Below are 14,451 nucleotides of genomic sequence, written 5' to 3' on the forward strand. Positions count from 1 at the left end.
GGACCACAAGCCCTGGAGGCCCTGGACACAGCACCCTTTGTTCTGCCCCTCCCTGGCTTTCTTCCTGGATTAGCCTTATCCAGGGGAAAGCCACAGAGGCCCCCCCGCTGGAATGTGGCCTGGGGTGGGGGGCAGGCAAGGGATTCACGTGATTAAAACTGGTGGGGTCTCTCCAGGGCAGGACTGTGCCCCCAGCCCCATGAAGACCCCCTGGGGCAGGGCTCTGTGTCTCCTCCACCAGAGGATCTAGGAGGTGGAGGGGCCTCCTTGTGTGTCTAGCTCTCCCTAGGCAGGCCTGGAACAGGGGACACCAAGATTGGTCTCTGCCCTGTCCCTCTCCCCTCCCAGACAAAAGCCTCTTAGAGGGGGTGGGGGTGGAGGAACACTCTAAGCCCCAGGCCTGGGGTAGCGGGTTGTAGAAGTGAGAGCCAGGACAGCCACTGATCTGCAGGCAGCCCAAGAGTCTTCAGCACCCCCACCCAGCCCCATCACGGGGGAGCCAGTGGGGCAGACCCTCCCGCAGGCCTCAGATGTGAGACCGGACACTCAAACCCACGGGACGGCTCTGGTGAGTGTGGGGCAAAGGCTGCCGGGGTTCACCTTCTTATCCCATGATGAGAGGACAACAGGCAGGAAAAGCCAGAACCTGGTCCTGGTGGGGGAGGGGCAGAGCCCCAGATGCCCACAGAGCCCTTGGCATTGCCCAACGCGAGGGAGACCCCAGGTCTGGAGAGGCCTCTGGAGGGAGGGAAGCTCCTGCTTCGGAGCTTTGGAGTGGGTTTCTGCATGTGTAGGAGTTGGGGCGCTGATAGGGTTTGGCCTCTTAAAGGTCCCCATCTGTCCAGTGGGGGCCAGAGCTCCAACCCCCACCCAAGATTCTCTGCTGGCCTGGGGTGATCAATCACTCATCTTATAGGCTCAGCGAGGGTAGGGGACCTGTCCAAGTTGCCGAGTAAATTCAGGGCTAAGCTGGGATCAACTGGAACTCAGCCCCCTTGGCTTCTGAGACAAGGCTAATGTTCTGTTGTAAATGCATTCTTGGTTTTTTTCCATAATGTTCTAATGACAATTGTCACTCCTGATCATTGAGAAAAATTAGGAACATACTACAAGGCCACGGAAGAAAATAAACTCTACCCATTTTGCTGCTGGTGCCTATCTCCCCACCCCCACGTTTGTTCCTTTGTCCTGAGACCCTCAAACATGCACAGTGGGGGACACTGGTGGTCCCCACCCACACCTCCAGGAGCAGCACACTGGCTGCCACTCACCAGCACCCCCTCTCCTGCCACCACTAGGTCCTGAGGAGCAAGGACTGCCCTCCAGAGGCAGCCTTCCTGAAGTCAAAACTCAGGTGGGAGAGCTCTATTATCCTCCCATTACTTCACAGGCCCCTTGGAGGAGGGGAGGTTTGGCGTGAAGTTCCTAATAGGGTTTCCCCTCCTGGCTTCATTCCCTGAGCAGGGCTCACGTGGGTAGGCCAGACCCCGCACTTGATCACCGTCCTCCTTCCTCGTCTGAGCTACAGACCTTCTTGGCTCCCTCTCGCCCGCCCCCCTCTCCTTCAGCAGAAGCAGTGGCGATGGGAGCCGGCCCCCGGCGGGGCGTGGGCCCCCCGGATGGTGGCTGGGGCTGGGCCGTGCTGGGTGCCTGCTTCGTGGTCACGGGTTTCGCCTACGGCTTCCCCAAGGCCGTGAGCGTCTTCTTTCGCGCGCTCATGAGTGACTTTGGTGCCGGCTACAGTGACACGGCCTGGGTGTCCTCCATCATGCTCGCCATGCTCTATGGCACCGGTCAGTACTCCCTCCCCAGGTCCAGGACTGGGGGTCGGGATTAGAGACCAGGAGAGCCTGGCCACTTCATCATTTATTCCCGGGGCTCCTTGGGGTAGGCACTTCCAGGGCTGGGAGGTGCAAAGCCTGGAGTGTGTCTGCTGGAGGGGGAGATTCTCCAGCCCGAGTAGTGACTCTGCCCTGTCCACAGGCCCGGTGTCCAGCATTCTTGTCACCCGTTTTGGCTGCCGCCCAGTGATGCTGGTAGGTGGGCTGTTGGCCTCGGCGGGCATGATCCTAGCATCCTTTGCCACGCGCCTCTTGGAGCTGTACTTGACAGCTGGGGTGCTGACAGGTGAGGGCGTCTGCTGCTCTCCTCCCCTAGGGGGCTGTGGGTGGGGATTAAGAGTCCTTGCTGCAAGAACTCCTCTCCTCAGTTTCCCCACGAGGGGCTGTCCTCCAACTTTGTCGGCTCAGTCCCCCAAGGTCTGCCCCTCCCTCCTGCTATGGGGTGGGGACGCCCTGGGGAACCCGGCACAGCGCCGCCTCGCCCGCAGGCCTGGGCCTGGCCCTCAACTTCCAGCCGTCGCTCATCATGCTGGGGCTGTACTTCGATCGGCGGCGGCCTCTGGCCAACGGGCTGGCGGCGGCGGGCAGCCCCGTGTTCCTGTCGGCGCTGTCGCCGCTCGGCCAGCAGCTGCTCGTGCACTTCGGCTGGCGCGGCGGCTTCCTGCTGCTAGGCGGCCTCCTGCTGCACTGCTGCGCGTGCGGCGCTGTCATGCGACCTCCGCCGGGGTCCGGCCCTCGGCCCCTGCGGGACAGCGCGGGAGACGCTCCCGAGGAGGCCGAGGCGGACCGCGCCGGGCTGAGCCTGAGTGAGGCGCCCCCTGGCGGTCGGACCCGCCGACGCCTGCTGGACGTGACCGTGTGCGCCGACCGCGCCTTCGCGGTGTACGCGGTCACCAAGTTCCTGATGGCGCTAGGGCTCTTCGTACCCGCCATCCTGTTGGTGAACTACGCCAAGGACGCGGGCGTGCCTGATGCCGACGCCGCCTTCCTGCTCTCCATCGTGGGCTTCGTGGACATTGTGGCACGGCCAGCGTGCGGTGCCCTGGCCGGCCTACCGCGTCTGCGGCCGCACATCGCCTACCTCTTCAGCCTGGCCCTGCTGGCCAACGGGCTCACGGATTTGAGCAGCGCGCGCGCGCGCTCCTATGGCACCCTTGTCGCCTTCTGCATCGCCTTCGGCCTCTCCTATGGCATGGTCGGCGCGCTGCAGTTTGAGGTGCTCATGGCGACCGTGGGTGCGCACCGCTTCCCCAGTGCACTAGGCCTGGTGCTGCTCATCGAGGCCGTGGCTGTACTCATCGGACCGCCATCTGCTGGTGCGCCCCACAGGAGCAGGGGGTGGCCCGGCCTAATGCCCCTAAGTCCGAGGGAAGTCCCCTTCCTGTCCCAAATGGAACTTACGGGAATGAGGGAGAAGGACTCCTCAGTGGAGACAGCCAGGTGGGGTGGACTTCCCCTTCCCATGGCCAATCAACCCCTCCGCCAAGCCAGTACCACCAGCTCTGGGTGGGAATGGAAAAGCCAGGAAAGGTGCTAGGAAGAACCCAGCATTGGTAGCTGCTGGCCCACTGGGTCATCTCCAGCAGTTGGCGCAAAGGCCTTGTGAAGTGCAAATCCTTTTGCAGATGAGGAAACTGAGGCACGGAGGCCTAGTGCAAGTTGCAGTCCTGAGATCAGAGTGGAGCCTGCCCAGTGCTAAGTGCTCACATCTTTGAAACACTACATCTGAGTGATTCAGTCTCCCCAGCCTGTAAAGGTGACTCGAATAGGGACAGTGTCTTTGGGGAACCAGCCTTGGGGCCAGGAGCAGAGTGGGGATGCTCAGTGTGCTCACGTGGAGGAGGAGGGGTGCTGGGGTCTTCCCCTGTGTGCACTGCCTGCTGGAAACTCTGCACTTATCCTGAGAAGTGGTCAGGGAGGGCTTCCTGCGGGCGCTGGCACGAAGGCAGCCCCACAGGCAGGGCAGGCCCGCAGAAGAGGGCACAGGGTATGTCTGGGGGACAGTGTTGCTACACAAGGTAGGAGCCAGGACCAGAAAGCTGGGGTGGGGACATTAGGGTCTTCTTGGGTTGTTGGTGATCCCTGAAATGGCAGAAAGCTTGCCTGTGAGCAGGCGGGAACTGAGGTCAGCTGCAGGAGGGAGCAACAGCCAGGGGAAGCCACCTTTGCTGGAGCCCAGTCTGCACTGAGATGGGGTGAGCCACCCATCCTTCCAGGGCTGGGCTAGCTGAGTGCCCTTGTGATCTTACCTGACCCAGTGGGAACTGCCAAGTCCCAGAATAAGCTTGCCACCAAAAGCCACAAACAGCTCCCCGCCTCCCCGAAGCTCAGGGACACATTTTCCATTTTCGTGTGTGACCCTGGAGTGGATCTAATAGGCAGAGAAGGCCCATGGGGTGAGGTGAAGGATGCTACAGGGCCATGTGTGGGAAGGACCGGGACCAGGAAGGCAAGTTTGGGGTACCGCTCAGAGAGGTTCAGGGGGTAGCTGTCTTAGGGATCACGGAGGTACTTTCCTGACGCCACAGAGATGCAGACTGAGGGGTCACAGCCTGGTGTGGCTCAGAGATGGGGAGCCCATGGAAGAACCACACTTTGGGAGAAAATACTTGCAATTAAAAGATTTTCCTATGACAGTAACACGTGCCTGGGACAGAAAACTTGGAAAATATAGAGAAGGAAATAGGAGTGACCAACCCACAAACCCTGCCCCAGCCATGCTGAGATCGGCGCAGGGTTCTGGGGCCTCCCGGGAGGGGCAGGAGGAGGCCCGGAGGTGGGGGGCTGTGCGCTCACACAGGCCCCTGAAGATTAGGTGGGAAGAGCAAGAGTTGGGGGGCCCCAGGACAGTGGGGCTGAGTCTAGTGCCCCTTCTCTACTCCCGCCCCAAATATCTCCCGCTGGGCAACACACAGGTCACATGCGAGGCTGGAATCTGAGGGTGGAGGGGGTACCTTGCAAACTGTAAAGTGTCACCTCACCAAAGGCCGTGGAGTGAGGGGTGAAGGGCAGGGTCCCCGCCGCAGGTCCTTACTTTACTCCCACCCCCTTTCACCCAGGCCGCCTGGTGGACGCACTCAAGAACTATGAGATCATCTTCTACCTGGCCGGCTCCGAGGTGGTCCTGGCTGGGGTCTTCATGGCTGTTGCCACCAAGTGTTGCCTGCGCCGCTCTCAGGACGCCCCGCCCAGCCCGGGCACGGAAGGCGGGGCCAGCGATACCGAGGACGCGGAGGAGGAAGGGGACCCTGAGCCCCTGCCCACCGAGGAGCCCCGGGGCCTTGAGGCCCTGGAAGTGCCGAGCCCCGGGGCTGGGCCCGCAGAACCTGAGGTGGAGGCAGGGCCAGGGCGGGCCTCCGAGTCTGTGTAGCTCGGAGGCACTACGCAGGGTGGCTGATTTCAGAAACAGGGTGTCCCCTCCTGGAGCCCAGGCTGCCCCAAGAGGGCCTGGCACACCAGAGGCTGCTCTGGGGTGGTACCCGCCCGGGGTGCAAGCGGGGAGCCCAACTCCCTCATCCGCCCAGCGGGCCAGGGCCAGGCCCCATCCCCACTCAGTGAAACTGCTGTGCTCATGCAGGGTCTTGGCCGTGTGAAACTTAAGCTCATAAAGCTCAACTCAAAGACAACAGGTTCTGTGCCTGCGCCTCCACTGCGGCTCCGGCTGCAACGCAGTGGGAGCGGGGAGTCTGAGAGGCTCTCCCGGGGGCCCTCTGCGGTAGGAAGCGGCAGAGATAGAGGAAGGGGATGGGGAAAGGTGTTTCCAGGCTTAGAAGAACTAGGGCTGGGGGTGACCCTGGCACTCTGCTACCACCAGCCCCAGCCCCGCCTGCAGGCGGCACCCGCCACTCAAGGGTGGGCTGCTTGCAAGGAGGGGCCCGGAACCACCTGTGAGAAGAGTTCAGGTCCGTCGAGGACTGGGGTTGACTCCTGGCCCTGAGCTCGGGCTCCTCCTGCACACCGGAGGTTGACAGTAAATGACTCCATCCCATGGCGTCTGGGAGCACGGGCCAGCGCCTGCCCTGTTGCCTTCTGCAAGCTGTGCCCATTCCCTCACCTTCCCGAGAGGGACCCTCTCCCAGCCGAGCTCTGAGTTCTTCTCTAGGAGATAAATGGGTGTCCTGAAGCCTTTTCTCTGGATATTGTGTCCCTGTGGACACCGCGTGGCTCTGTGGGCTGCCCAGTCACCTGCTGACCCTGGCACCTGCTTCCCCCGTCGAGTCCCGGGGTGTCTCTGCTCTTGCACTTTGATCCAAGTGCAGGGAGCTCGAGGTCTCACCGGCCTGGGAAGACTCAGGATCTATTTCCTCCGCACCTGCCCTCTTCCCACAAATCCGACGCCCCTTTCTCGGCCTCCCTCCCTACAAATCTTGTGGTAGAAAACAGCCTTCCCACCACAGACCCCGCTCTGTCCAGCCATGCTCCCTGGCAGAGCCCACCCTGCTGGGCACCCCGCCTTGCTGGCCTCATTGCCCCCGGGCCCCAGGAGGGTGTGGGAGCCCTGGCAGATGCCCAGCCGACTGACCCTGGGTCTGCGGTTTCTGAGCCACTAGGGCAGTAACTCCATCTTAGTTTATTTTACAAACACTGAAGAGCCCTGACTGCACCAGGCGTGGCTCCAAGCTCTTTGTAAATGGTATCTCATCTCATCTTCCTAATAACCCACTGAGGTAGGTGTCATGCACAGATAGGGAAACTGAGGCATGGAGCAGTTAGGGAGCAGTCCTGGGTCGCAGAGGCTGTGACTGGAACCCAGGCAGTCAGTTCCGGGCTCGCTGGCCTCCATGCTGGCCGCCCCTTCGATCTGACAGCCCTAGGAGACACAGGTAGACCCTGGTGACAGCCCATCCCTGCCCCCAGCTCCCAATCCTGACATTCCCATTCAGGCTTCCGCCCAGGACCTGCAAAATCAAAGCTACTAAGCACAGAATTAGCCCCGTCTCCATGTGGGACTCTGCTCGCCCCTCACCCCCGCCCATTCTCAGGATGACCATGTAATTTACTCCCCAAACAGGGCACTTTAAACGTGAACAGGGACACTATTACTAATTCACTGGGACCACAGGTGTGGACTGGGACTGCCCAGGTGAGGCAAGGCGTGGAGTCATCCTGTTTCTACCACTTTGCGAAGACACAGCACTGTGTGGCTTTCTCCACTGCGCTGCTCCCCACAGCCCTGGCAGAGGGGTGCACCTGGAGTGGCCAGGGTGCCTTTAATATTCTCTATTTGGGGCCTTGGCCCTCCTGACTCAGTGTCCGTCCTGCCCTTTCCCAAATAAAGGGTTAGTCCATGGCCAGAAGCACTGAAGAGTCAGTATGAGGGCAGATGTAAAGGGCTCCAAAACGCACAAAGCCTGGGAGGTAGAGGGAAAAGTCGAGACTTTCGCACCTGGCAGATTTGCATTCAAATCCCACTCTGTCCCTCTACAGTGTGGCCTTAAGCAAGATACTTCTCTGAGCCTCAGTTTCCCATGTGTGAAGGGGGACAACAGTCCTAACCCACAGCGCTGCTGTGAGGAACAGTGACGCCACGAAGGGAACGCAAATAAACCCTGCAGCCCACCCACCCCTGTGATCAAGGGGGCAGAGGGGGTGAGGAGGGGAGGGTCTGAGGCCACTGCAAAGAGCCCGACTCCATCTGGGTTTGTGTTTATTCGATACAGGCCCAGCGTCCAGCCCCTCCCCAGGGAAGTGGCTGAGCTAGGGGAATGAAATAAATAAAGGCCGCCGAGGTGTGAGTGTGGATGGGGCTGGGGCCAGCCTGGAGCAAGGTGAGGATGTACACAAGACAATGGCCCCAGCCCCGGCTGTCCAGCCCCAGCCCCCACTCCTGGCAGGCTCCAGGTGGGGCCAGCAGAGGTGCCCATCAGGAATGGATCCTGGACTTCCTGCCACCTCCAACCCTTCTTCCTTTCTGCCTTCTCCCTCCTTCCCAGGGCAGGGCCAGAGACCAAGCTACCTTCTGGCTGGGGAGGTGGGAAAGGAAGGTGGAGTGGCCAGTGTCCAGGTCCCAGGTCGTGGCCCCGGTGCCTTTCCTGGGAGGGAGCCCGGGGTCGCTGTGCTAGGACAGAGGAGCAGGGAGGCAGGCGCCCCAAGCCAGCAGGCCTTTATGCGCCACCCTGTTGCACGGCGGTCCAGCCCCGCTCCCTTGCTGTCATCCTCCCACGCCCCCTACCCCCCAGATCTGCACCCCGTAGGTGCACTAGGAGTCACACCAGCTTCCACCTTTGTCCAGGGGCCCGGCAGCCCCTCGCGCATCCCTGGATGGCTCCCCAGCTGCTGTGTCCTCCTCATCTTCATCTTCCTCATCCTCCCCGTCAGTGAACTCGTCCTGGCTGAGGCCGTAGGCCAGCGTGGTGTGGGCCAGGTCCACCTCGATGGGGAAGACGTCAGCATCACGTAGCACTGCGTAGCAGTCATTGTAATACTTGGACATGGTGGACACGAAGCGCTGCAGCTGGAACACGATGTCCTGGACTGGGGCAGGAGGGCGGGCGGACAGGCTCCAGTGGGCCGTGGCAGCCTGCTTCGCGGAGAGGACCCGCCAAGCCTGCCTGGGCCCTCCTCCCTACCCTGGGCTCCCCACCATGCACCTCCCTGAGCCCTCGTGCCCTGGGAGGGGGTGAAGAAAGGGCTGCTCAGCCCTATACAGAACCCAGGTCTCCAGCTCCCAGCTCAGGGAATGGAGGAGCCTGCCAGGGGGATGGGCTGTGGACTGCACCCATGGAGCCTCAGGGACGTGGACCAGTCCCACCCAGGCCAGGCTCCAGGGAGGTGGGTGTGCTCCTGCCAGGACTCTCCGTCTTGGGTCTGACTCAGAGCTCTGCATGGCCTGGCCCTGGGACCCCAGCTCTGAAATGGGGAGAAGACGGGTTCCGCCCTACCATACCGAAGACAGTGGAGGGACTGACTGAGGTAGGGCGTGACGGTCAGGGCCCTGGCGGCCACCCAGGCCCCTCACCATGCTTCTGGTCCAGCAGCTCCACCTTCTCCAGCACGTCCTTGCGCATCTGGGAGAAGCGGGCGCGGGCCTCCTGACGGCAGCGCAGGATCAGGCGGTACTCGTAGTTGCCTGTGCTCACACGGTACAGGGGCTCCCCTAGGGCCTGGGGCAGGGAGGAGCACATCAGGGACCCTGGCTGGGATGGGGGGGTCTGCTCTGGGACGGATGGGGACGGGGCAGGAAGGTTCACATCCCTGCACTACCCAGCACTTTTCAAAGCTGCCAGGGCTCCTCGTTTCTGAGATGGAGAGATTGCGAGAAGCATTTAGTGATAGTGTTGTGAAAAATCGAATAAACCCAAACCTCGCCACATTAAATGAACATTTAGTCATAAAACGGACCTGATATAAAGAATGTTACAAATTAAAAAGACAAACAAGGCCTCTTAGAAGTGAGAAAAGTCAAAAAAAAAAGTGTTTTTCCTGCACTGTAAAAGGGGAGGGGAGAGGTGCAGCTGTCCAGGACTGGGCTCGGGGAGGGGTGGGTGGCCCTGAATCTCTCGGAACATGAGCCCAACCAAGACCCTCAGGCCTCTCCTGGGTTGGTCTGTGTGTCCCTGGCAGACCCAGGACTTTCTTGGGGCTCTGTGAGGTGGGTGGAGGAAGACTGTATACCCCGAGCCTTTCTGATCCCATGGCTGTGTCCCCCTCACCCCATGACACTCACAATGCAGCTGTATTCCTCGTCGTCCATCTCCTTCACCTTCAGGCAGTATGACTGTGGGACAGGTGAAGCCAGGCTGTCAGAGTGGCTGCACCTCCTGGATGGCCACCCTGATGTCCCCAGTTTCCCCCATGCCACACTGCCCCTAGGCCACCCAGGGGAGCGGCTGTGCCAGGCCTCCTGGGCCCTGCAGACTCCTGGCTGGGATGAGCTGAGACGCGTCAGGGAGAGGCTGGCAGCAGTGCTCAGGAACACAGAGGGTGAAACGGCCTTATTTGGAGTGGCTCAGGGAGGGGTGGCAGCAGACGGGAGAGCGCACTCATCTGGGAGGGTAGAATGGCCTGAGAGGTAGCCCACCATTTACCAAACTCGAGTCCCAAGAGATGCTCTGGAAAAAAGGGTTCTATGGTCAAAGGGGCTTGGGAAGAGCCTTGTAGACTCACGCTGCACATGGGCCAATCAAAGGCTCTGAGAAGTCCTGCAGCAGAGGAACCCTCGTTTGCTTAACAGAGCATTTTCCCTCAACTCTTTTGACCATAAAATTATTAAACATAAAACTCATGAACGTCCCTTGGCACCCACTTTATAACCAATGACCTAGTCTAACCTATTATTAAAAGTGACAAAAAAATACCAAGGGGTCAGAGTGGTCCGAAGTGAGGGCTCTACCCGCCCCAGGCTCCCAGCCTCCCCGAAGCTCTGATCACTCGGTGCACAACCTACATCGTGGCCCGATTTGCCAGCACCAACCCAGGCCCCGGTCCCACATCCTCAATCAGCTGTGACAGGTTCCAGCCCTGTCCTGCTTGCCATTGTGCGGCCAACAGAAGCAGGGCCAGTCTCCAGGTGGGCTGTCACCTCAGAAGGCTGGACCTGTCCCTCCCCAGAGGTCGCAGATCACTCACAAGGTATTCAAACTTCACGTCCAGGTACTTCTTGATGGTGAGGCGAGTGTCTGGAATGGCTTTGTTGAGGTACGTGTTCAGATCCGTCAGCATCTGGAAGGGGCGAGAGGGACGATGCTGAGGCCCCCACAGGCAGGGCATTAGGCTGGCCAGGGTAACAAAGGGTGGCACCGATGCATCAGTCCTACAGGACTCAGGCTGTCAGAGTGAAAGCGTGCTCCCAGAAGGCCATGTTCATCTCAAGGATGAAAAGATAGGCCAGGCCGAGGGCAAGCTGCGAATCAGCGATGGAGACAGGGTCACAAACCAGCCTGGAGGTCAACACCAAGGCCGAGGAGGCAGAGTGACTTCCCCAAAGCCGGCTGTGTAGGAGACCAAGTAGGACTTGCACTCAGGCGTTCTAACTCAGTACAGGACCCTTCCTGCATGACAGTGTCCCCTTTCTACCCTAGCGTGCTGACATACACACACTCAATGTGACCTACCGGCTTGATGGTCTTCAGCAGCCGGATGCCAAACTTCTCGATGCTGCGGTGGGCGTCGGCGAACTTCACAAAGGCCTCGCTCGCAGCTGGCTGGGGCTCCCGCACCCCAATTACGGAGAACACGTCCCCAAAGGCTGCATGACAAGTTTGCCCTGAAGGCTGCCCCTACCTGGCCCTTAATGGAGAAACCAGGGATTTGTGGGGGAGAAGCAAGGCAGGGGTATGGCAGGCTGGAGACCAAGGTCTGCACGGGGTCTATGCCCCAAGGGAGCTGGTCTACACCCCTGAAGGATCTGGGCTGACATCTCTGAGAGAGCTGGGTCTACACCCCAAGGAAGCTGGGTCTATAGCCTGAAGGAGCTGATCTACACCGCCCTCATTCCCCTGAGCGACCAGACCGTGGGAGAAGGCTGGGCCAGGGCTGGAGGAGGTGGCATTGTTTGAGGGCAGAGCGCCAGTTTGGGAACTGGATGCCTGGGTCCTAGGGTCAGCTCTTCTCCTTAGGAGCTGTGTGACCATCCCATCTGTCTGGGCTTCACTTTCCCAACTGTAAAACAGAATTACCTGGAGCTGTCCTGTCCAGCTAAAGGACTTGGAGGAAACAAGACCCTGAATAAGGAAGGGCCTCGTACCCTATAACTGGCAGTGCAGACAGACAGGATGGGGCCCGGACAAGTGACTGTGCCCTGTCTGGTTCATCAGCTGGTCAAGATGCTCCCCACTGGCCCTAGGCACTGCTACCTCCCAGCACCTAGTGCCAAGCCCAAAGCTGGCCCAAAGCCAGATGCTGTAGTGTCTGCCTGAGCACAGGCATGAGGACACCAGCAAACAGCTCGGCCACACCCTCACCAAACGGAGGGCCCTGAGTCCAGAGAGGCAGAGGGATTTGCCTGGGGTCATGTAGCAAGTTTGGGGGCTCCCTTACCCCGGTGCGTCTGTGACAGCTCATAAAAGGCCCGTAGGAGGTTCTTGGTGTGTTCGGTCATCCCTGTGGGAGAGACCACACCGAGGGGGAACAGGGCATGGGGTGGGGACCACACTGGCCCAGAACATGGCCTCCAACCCTCCACCCCACCCCTGAGGCCTACACCGTTCCCAGGTTCAGTGATTTTTCACACAGCCCACTAGGCCCAGGGTTGCAGGCCCAGGCCCAGGCCCAGGGTTGCAGGCCCAGGCCCAGGCCCAGGCCCAGCTACAAGGAGCCCCCAGCAGACAGGGGAACCAGGGCTCTGCAGGGCAGGAGGTGAACAGACTTCCTATGGGCTTTGCTTCCTGAAGAGCACACCATTCTGGGGGCTCTCACTATGCTTATGTGTACACTTATTTGAATTTTTACAGATATTACATTTAAAACCAGAAAAAGTACGTCTTAAGATTTTTTTAAAAGAATCCTTAAGGGCCACAGTCCTAGAAGTTTTTGGCTGGCATTCCTGCTCTCACTGCCGCCATCTTTAGACGGGCCTCTAAAGCTCCAACCCAGGGCAGAGCCAGTGCCAGTACTTCTTGGAATGGGAAAGCCTCGCCCACCACAGGGCTGCCGGCCAGAGGGGCACTGCCCACCTTTATACAGCTCAGCGGTCCGCTCCAGCTCCTCAAGTCTCTTGACAAGCCCGTCTGTGGGGATAGGAGAGAAGGGGACGTCAGTGGGTCTTGGTGAGGAGACAGAGCCAGGTGTCCTGAGCCAGACTTGAGGGCAGGGGGAGCCCCCAGAGAAGCAGGATGGGCACAGAACGGCGGGGTCCGTGGAGGGGATTTGGCGCCTCAGGGTCAGCTGCGTTCAGAATTGTTCTGTAAACAGCTCCGCACACCCACGTGAGGCAGGGCTGCCCTCCAAACACTCCTGAGACAAGCCCCCACCCCAGCGGGCTAGGGCGTATCAAAGGGGTACACGGGTGATGATTCCAGGTACTTCCAAAAGTCGGGTCCTCCCCAAGGCCAAACTTGTCGGTGGCTCCCTGTGGCCAGCCTAGCAGTCAAGGCCCTCCCTACTTCTAACACGAGCCCTGCTGACGGCCAAGGAGGAAGGCAGTCAGGGACAAGCAGGAGAGACGAGATGCATCCACGGTAAGTATGACGTGGGCTCACGGCAGTTCCTACCACAGGAGAAGCAAGCGAGCTGGCTCAGAGGGGAGGATGACTGGGGAGGGGAGACAAATTCAGGAAGGGCTCAGGGCAGAGCTCGAATTGGGCCCAGGCAGATCGTCTTCACTGACACCATATTAGGCTCCAGGAATGACCAAGTGAATGAGAGCTAAGTCACGCCCTCAGGGTTCAGTCTAGCAGGGGAGCCAGACAGAAGCCAGGCAATGACTGGCAGTAACAGAAGAGCTGTAAGGTGAGGGGCAGGGGCAGCTGCCTCACCTCAAGGGCTGGAACTGAGAGCAAGCGGATTGCCAGGGCCGAGGCAGGCCTTCCAGAGTAGGAAGGACGGGCCAGGGCGTCATCAGACAAGCTAAGGGCCAGGGCACTGAGCAGCCATAAGGAGCAGGGATTCCTCCAGCAGAGCATGTCACCTCCCCAATGGAGCAACAGCAGCAATTGCAGGCCAGGCCCGTGTCAGCGGCTTCCTTGCCTGGCTGCCCCCTAGGCAGGGTTTGGCCTTCTTGAGTTATTGTGCTGCGAGCGTGATCACTCAAGGCTCCCTCCACACGCCTTTGGGGCAGATACTACTTCCTCATTTTACGGAGAAAACTGAGGGACAGAGAGGTAAAGCGATTTGCTTGACGGCACACGGCTGGTGGCGGTCTGAGCGGTCTGAGCGTGCGTGCTCTCTGCCCACCCCCAACCCCACCCCCCGTCTCCTGTGTTGACCTGAGTCAGGATTTTCTGAGCGAGAGGAGTGGAGGGAGCAGCAGAGGCCGAGTCTGGGCCTTTCTCGAGAAGGCTGCTGTGAGGCGGACCGTCTGGGGAGGAAGGTTCGCATTTGGGGAGGGGAGGAAGGGAGCACCTGGGAGGTCTTCAGGAGGCGTCGGGCACTGGGCTGGCCTCCAGGCCCTGGCTCCCTAGGGCCCTGGCACCTGGCCAGGGAGGAAGCCACGTAAGCGCCACGCTGTTGTTTTTAGCTGGGTCATGGGACATCATGACAGCTTCAATTTTAGAAACCCTATTTAAGGCTGGGGAAATTGCAAGGTTTGGGGGGAAAAACACAACAACCAGTTCTAATTTCATCTCAACACATGGTAACTACAGTAACCGGGATTTATAGACACCAAGACGACAAAAATAGCAGCCACCACTTTTGAACACCATTTGGAACGAGCTCAGACCCCACCCCCACGTCCCAGCCAATGAAGCCCAGTGTGCCCAGTTGAGCAATTTATATAGGTATTTATATCTACCCCCCACGTACAGCAGAGTTGCTGCCATTTTTACACTCAGGCTGGCGATGACAGGAGCAGGACTGAGTGTCTCACTGGCCACCCCGGGGGTAGAGCGTGCGTGCACATGCATGTGTGGGTGTGAATGTGCGCGTACACGGCGTTCCCTCTGCACAAGGCTGGGCAGCCACCTCCAGCCCTGGGCAAAAATCGGCTGAGACGAGGGCAGCAGCGCCACCT

General features: G+C 59.9%; 2 protein-coding genes across 3 annotated transcripts in view; one reads left to right on the forward strand and one right to left on the reverse strand.

The window, feature by feature from the left end:
- The first annotated feature begins 1,410 nt into the window (after positions 1–1,410).
- SLC16A8 (solute carrier family 16 member 8) lies at positions 1,411–5,384 on the forward strand. The gene is made up of 4 exons (XM_039877705.1): positions 1,411–1,793; positions 1,984–2,127; positions 2,330–3,157; positions 4,901–5,384. Exons 1-4 carry the CDS (start codon positions 1,583–1,585, stop codon positions 5,209–5,211), a joined length of 1,494 nt encoding a protein of 497 aa, XP_039733639.1. The 5' UTR covers positions 1,411–1,582; the 3' UTR covers positions 5,212–5,384.
- Positions 5,385–7,470: 2,086 nt separating this feature from the next.
- Positions 7,471–14,451, reverse strand: part of PICK1 (protein interacting with PRKCA 1) — a 14,356-nt gene continuing 7,375 nt past the window's right edge. For both annotated transcript variants that reach the window (XM_039877707.1, XM_039877706.1), the window contains exons 7-13: positions 12,455–12,508; positions 11,820–11,882; positions 10,895–11,028; positions 10,410–10,502; positions 9,508–9,558; positions 8,800–8,944; positions 7,471–8,315 (exon numbers count right to left, since the gene is read on the reverse strand). In XM_039877707.1, coding sequence (XP_039733641.1) covers positions 8,041–8,315; positions 8,800–8,944; positions 9,508–9,558; positions 10,410–10,502; positions 10,895–11,028; positions 11,820–11,882; positions 12,455–12,508 — 815 coding nt within the window. In that variant the 3' untranslated portion in view covers positions 7,471–8,040. The remainder of the gene's footprint in view (positions 8,316–8,799; positions 8,945–9,507; positions 9,559–10,409; positions 10,503–10,894; positions 11,029–11,819; positions 11,883–12,454; positions 12,509–14,451) is intronic.

Source organism: Pteropus medius, unplaced genomic scaffold (assembly GCF_902729225.1).
Source record: "Pteropus medius unplaced genomic scaffold, Ma_sr-lr_union100, whole genome shotgun sequence".
Lineage (NCBI taxonomy): Eukaryota > Metazoa > Chordata > Mammalia > Chiroptera > Pteropodidae > Pteropus > Pteropus medius.

Bases quoted from the DNA above. Each gene is read 5' to 3' on its own strand.
- SLC16A8 (XM_039877705.1), top strand. From the start codon at position 1,583: ATGGGAGCCGGCCCCCGGCGGGGCGTGGGCCCCCCGGATGGTGGCTGG. The intron at 1,794-1,983 runs GTCAGTACTCCC...CCCTGTCCACAG, and splicing joins CGCCATGCTCTATGGCACCG to GCCCGGTGTCCAGCATTCTT. The intron at 2,128-2,329 runs GTGAGGGCGTCT...CCTCGCCCGCAG, and splicing joins GACAGCTGGGGTGCTGACAG to GCCTGGGCCTGGCCCTCAAC.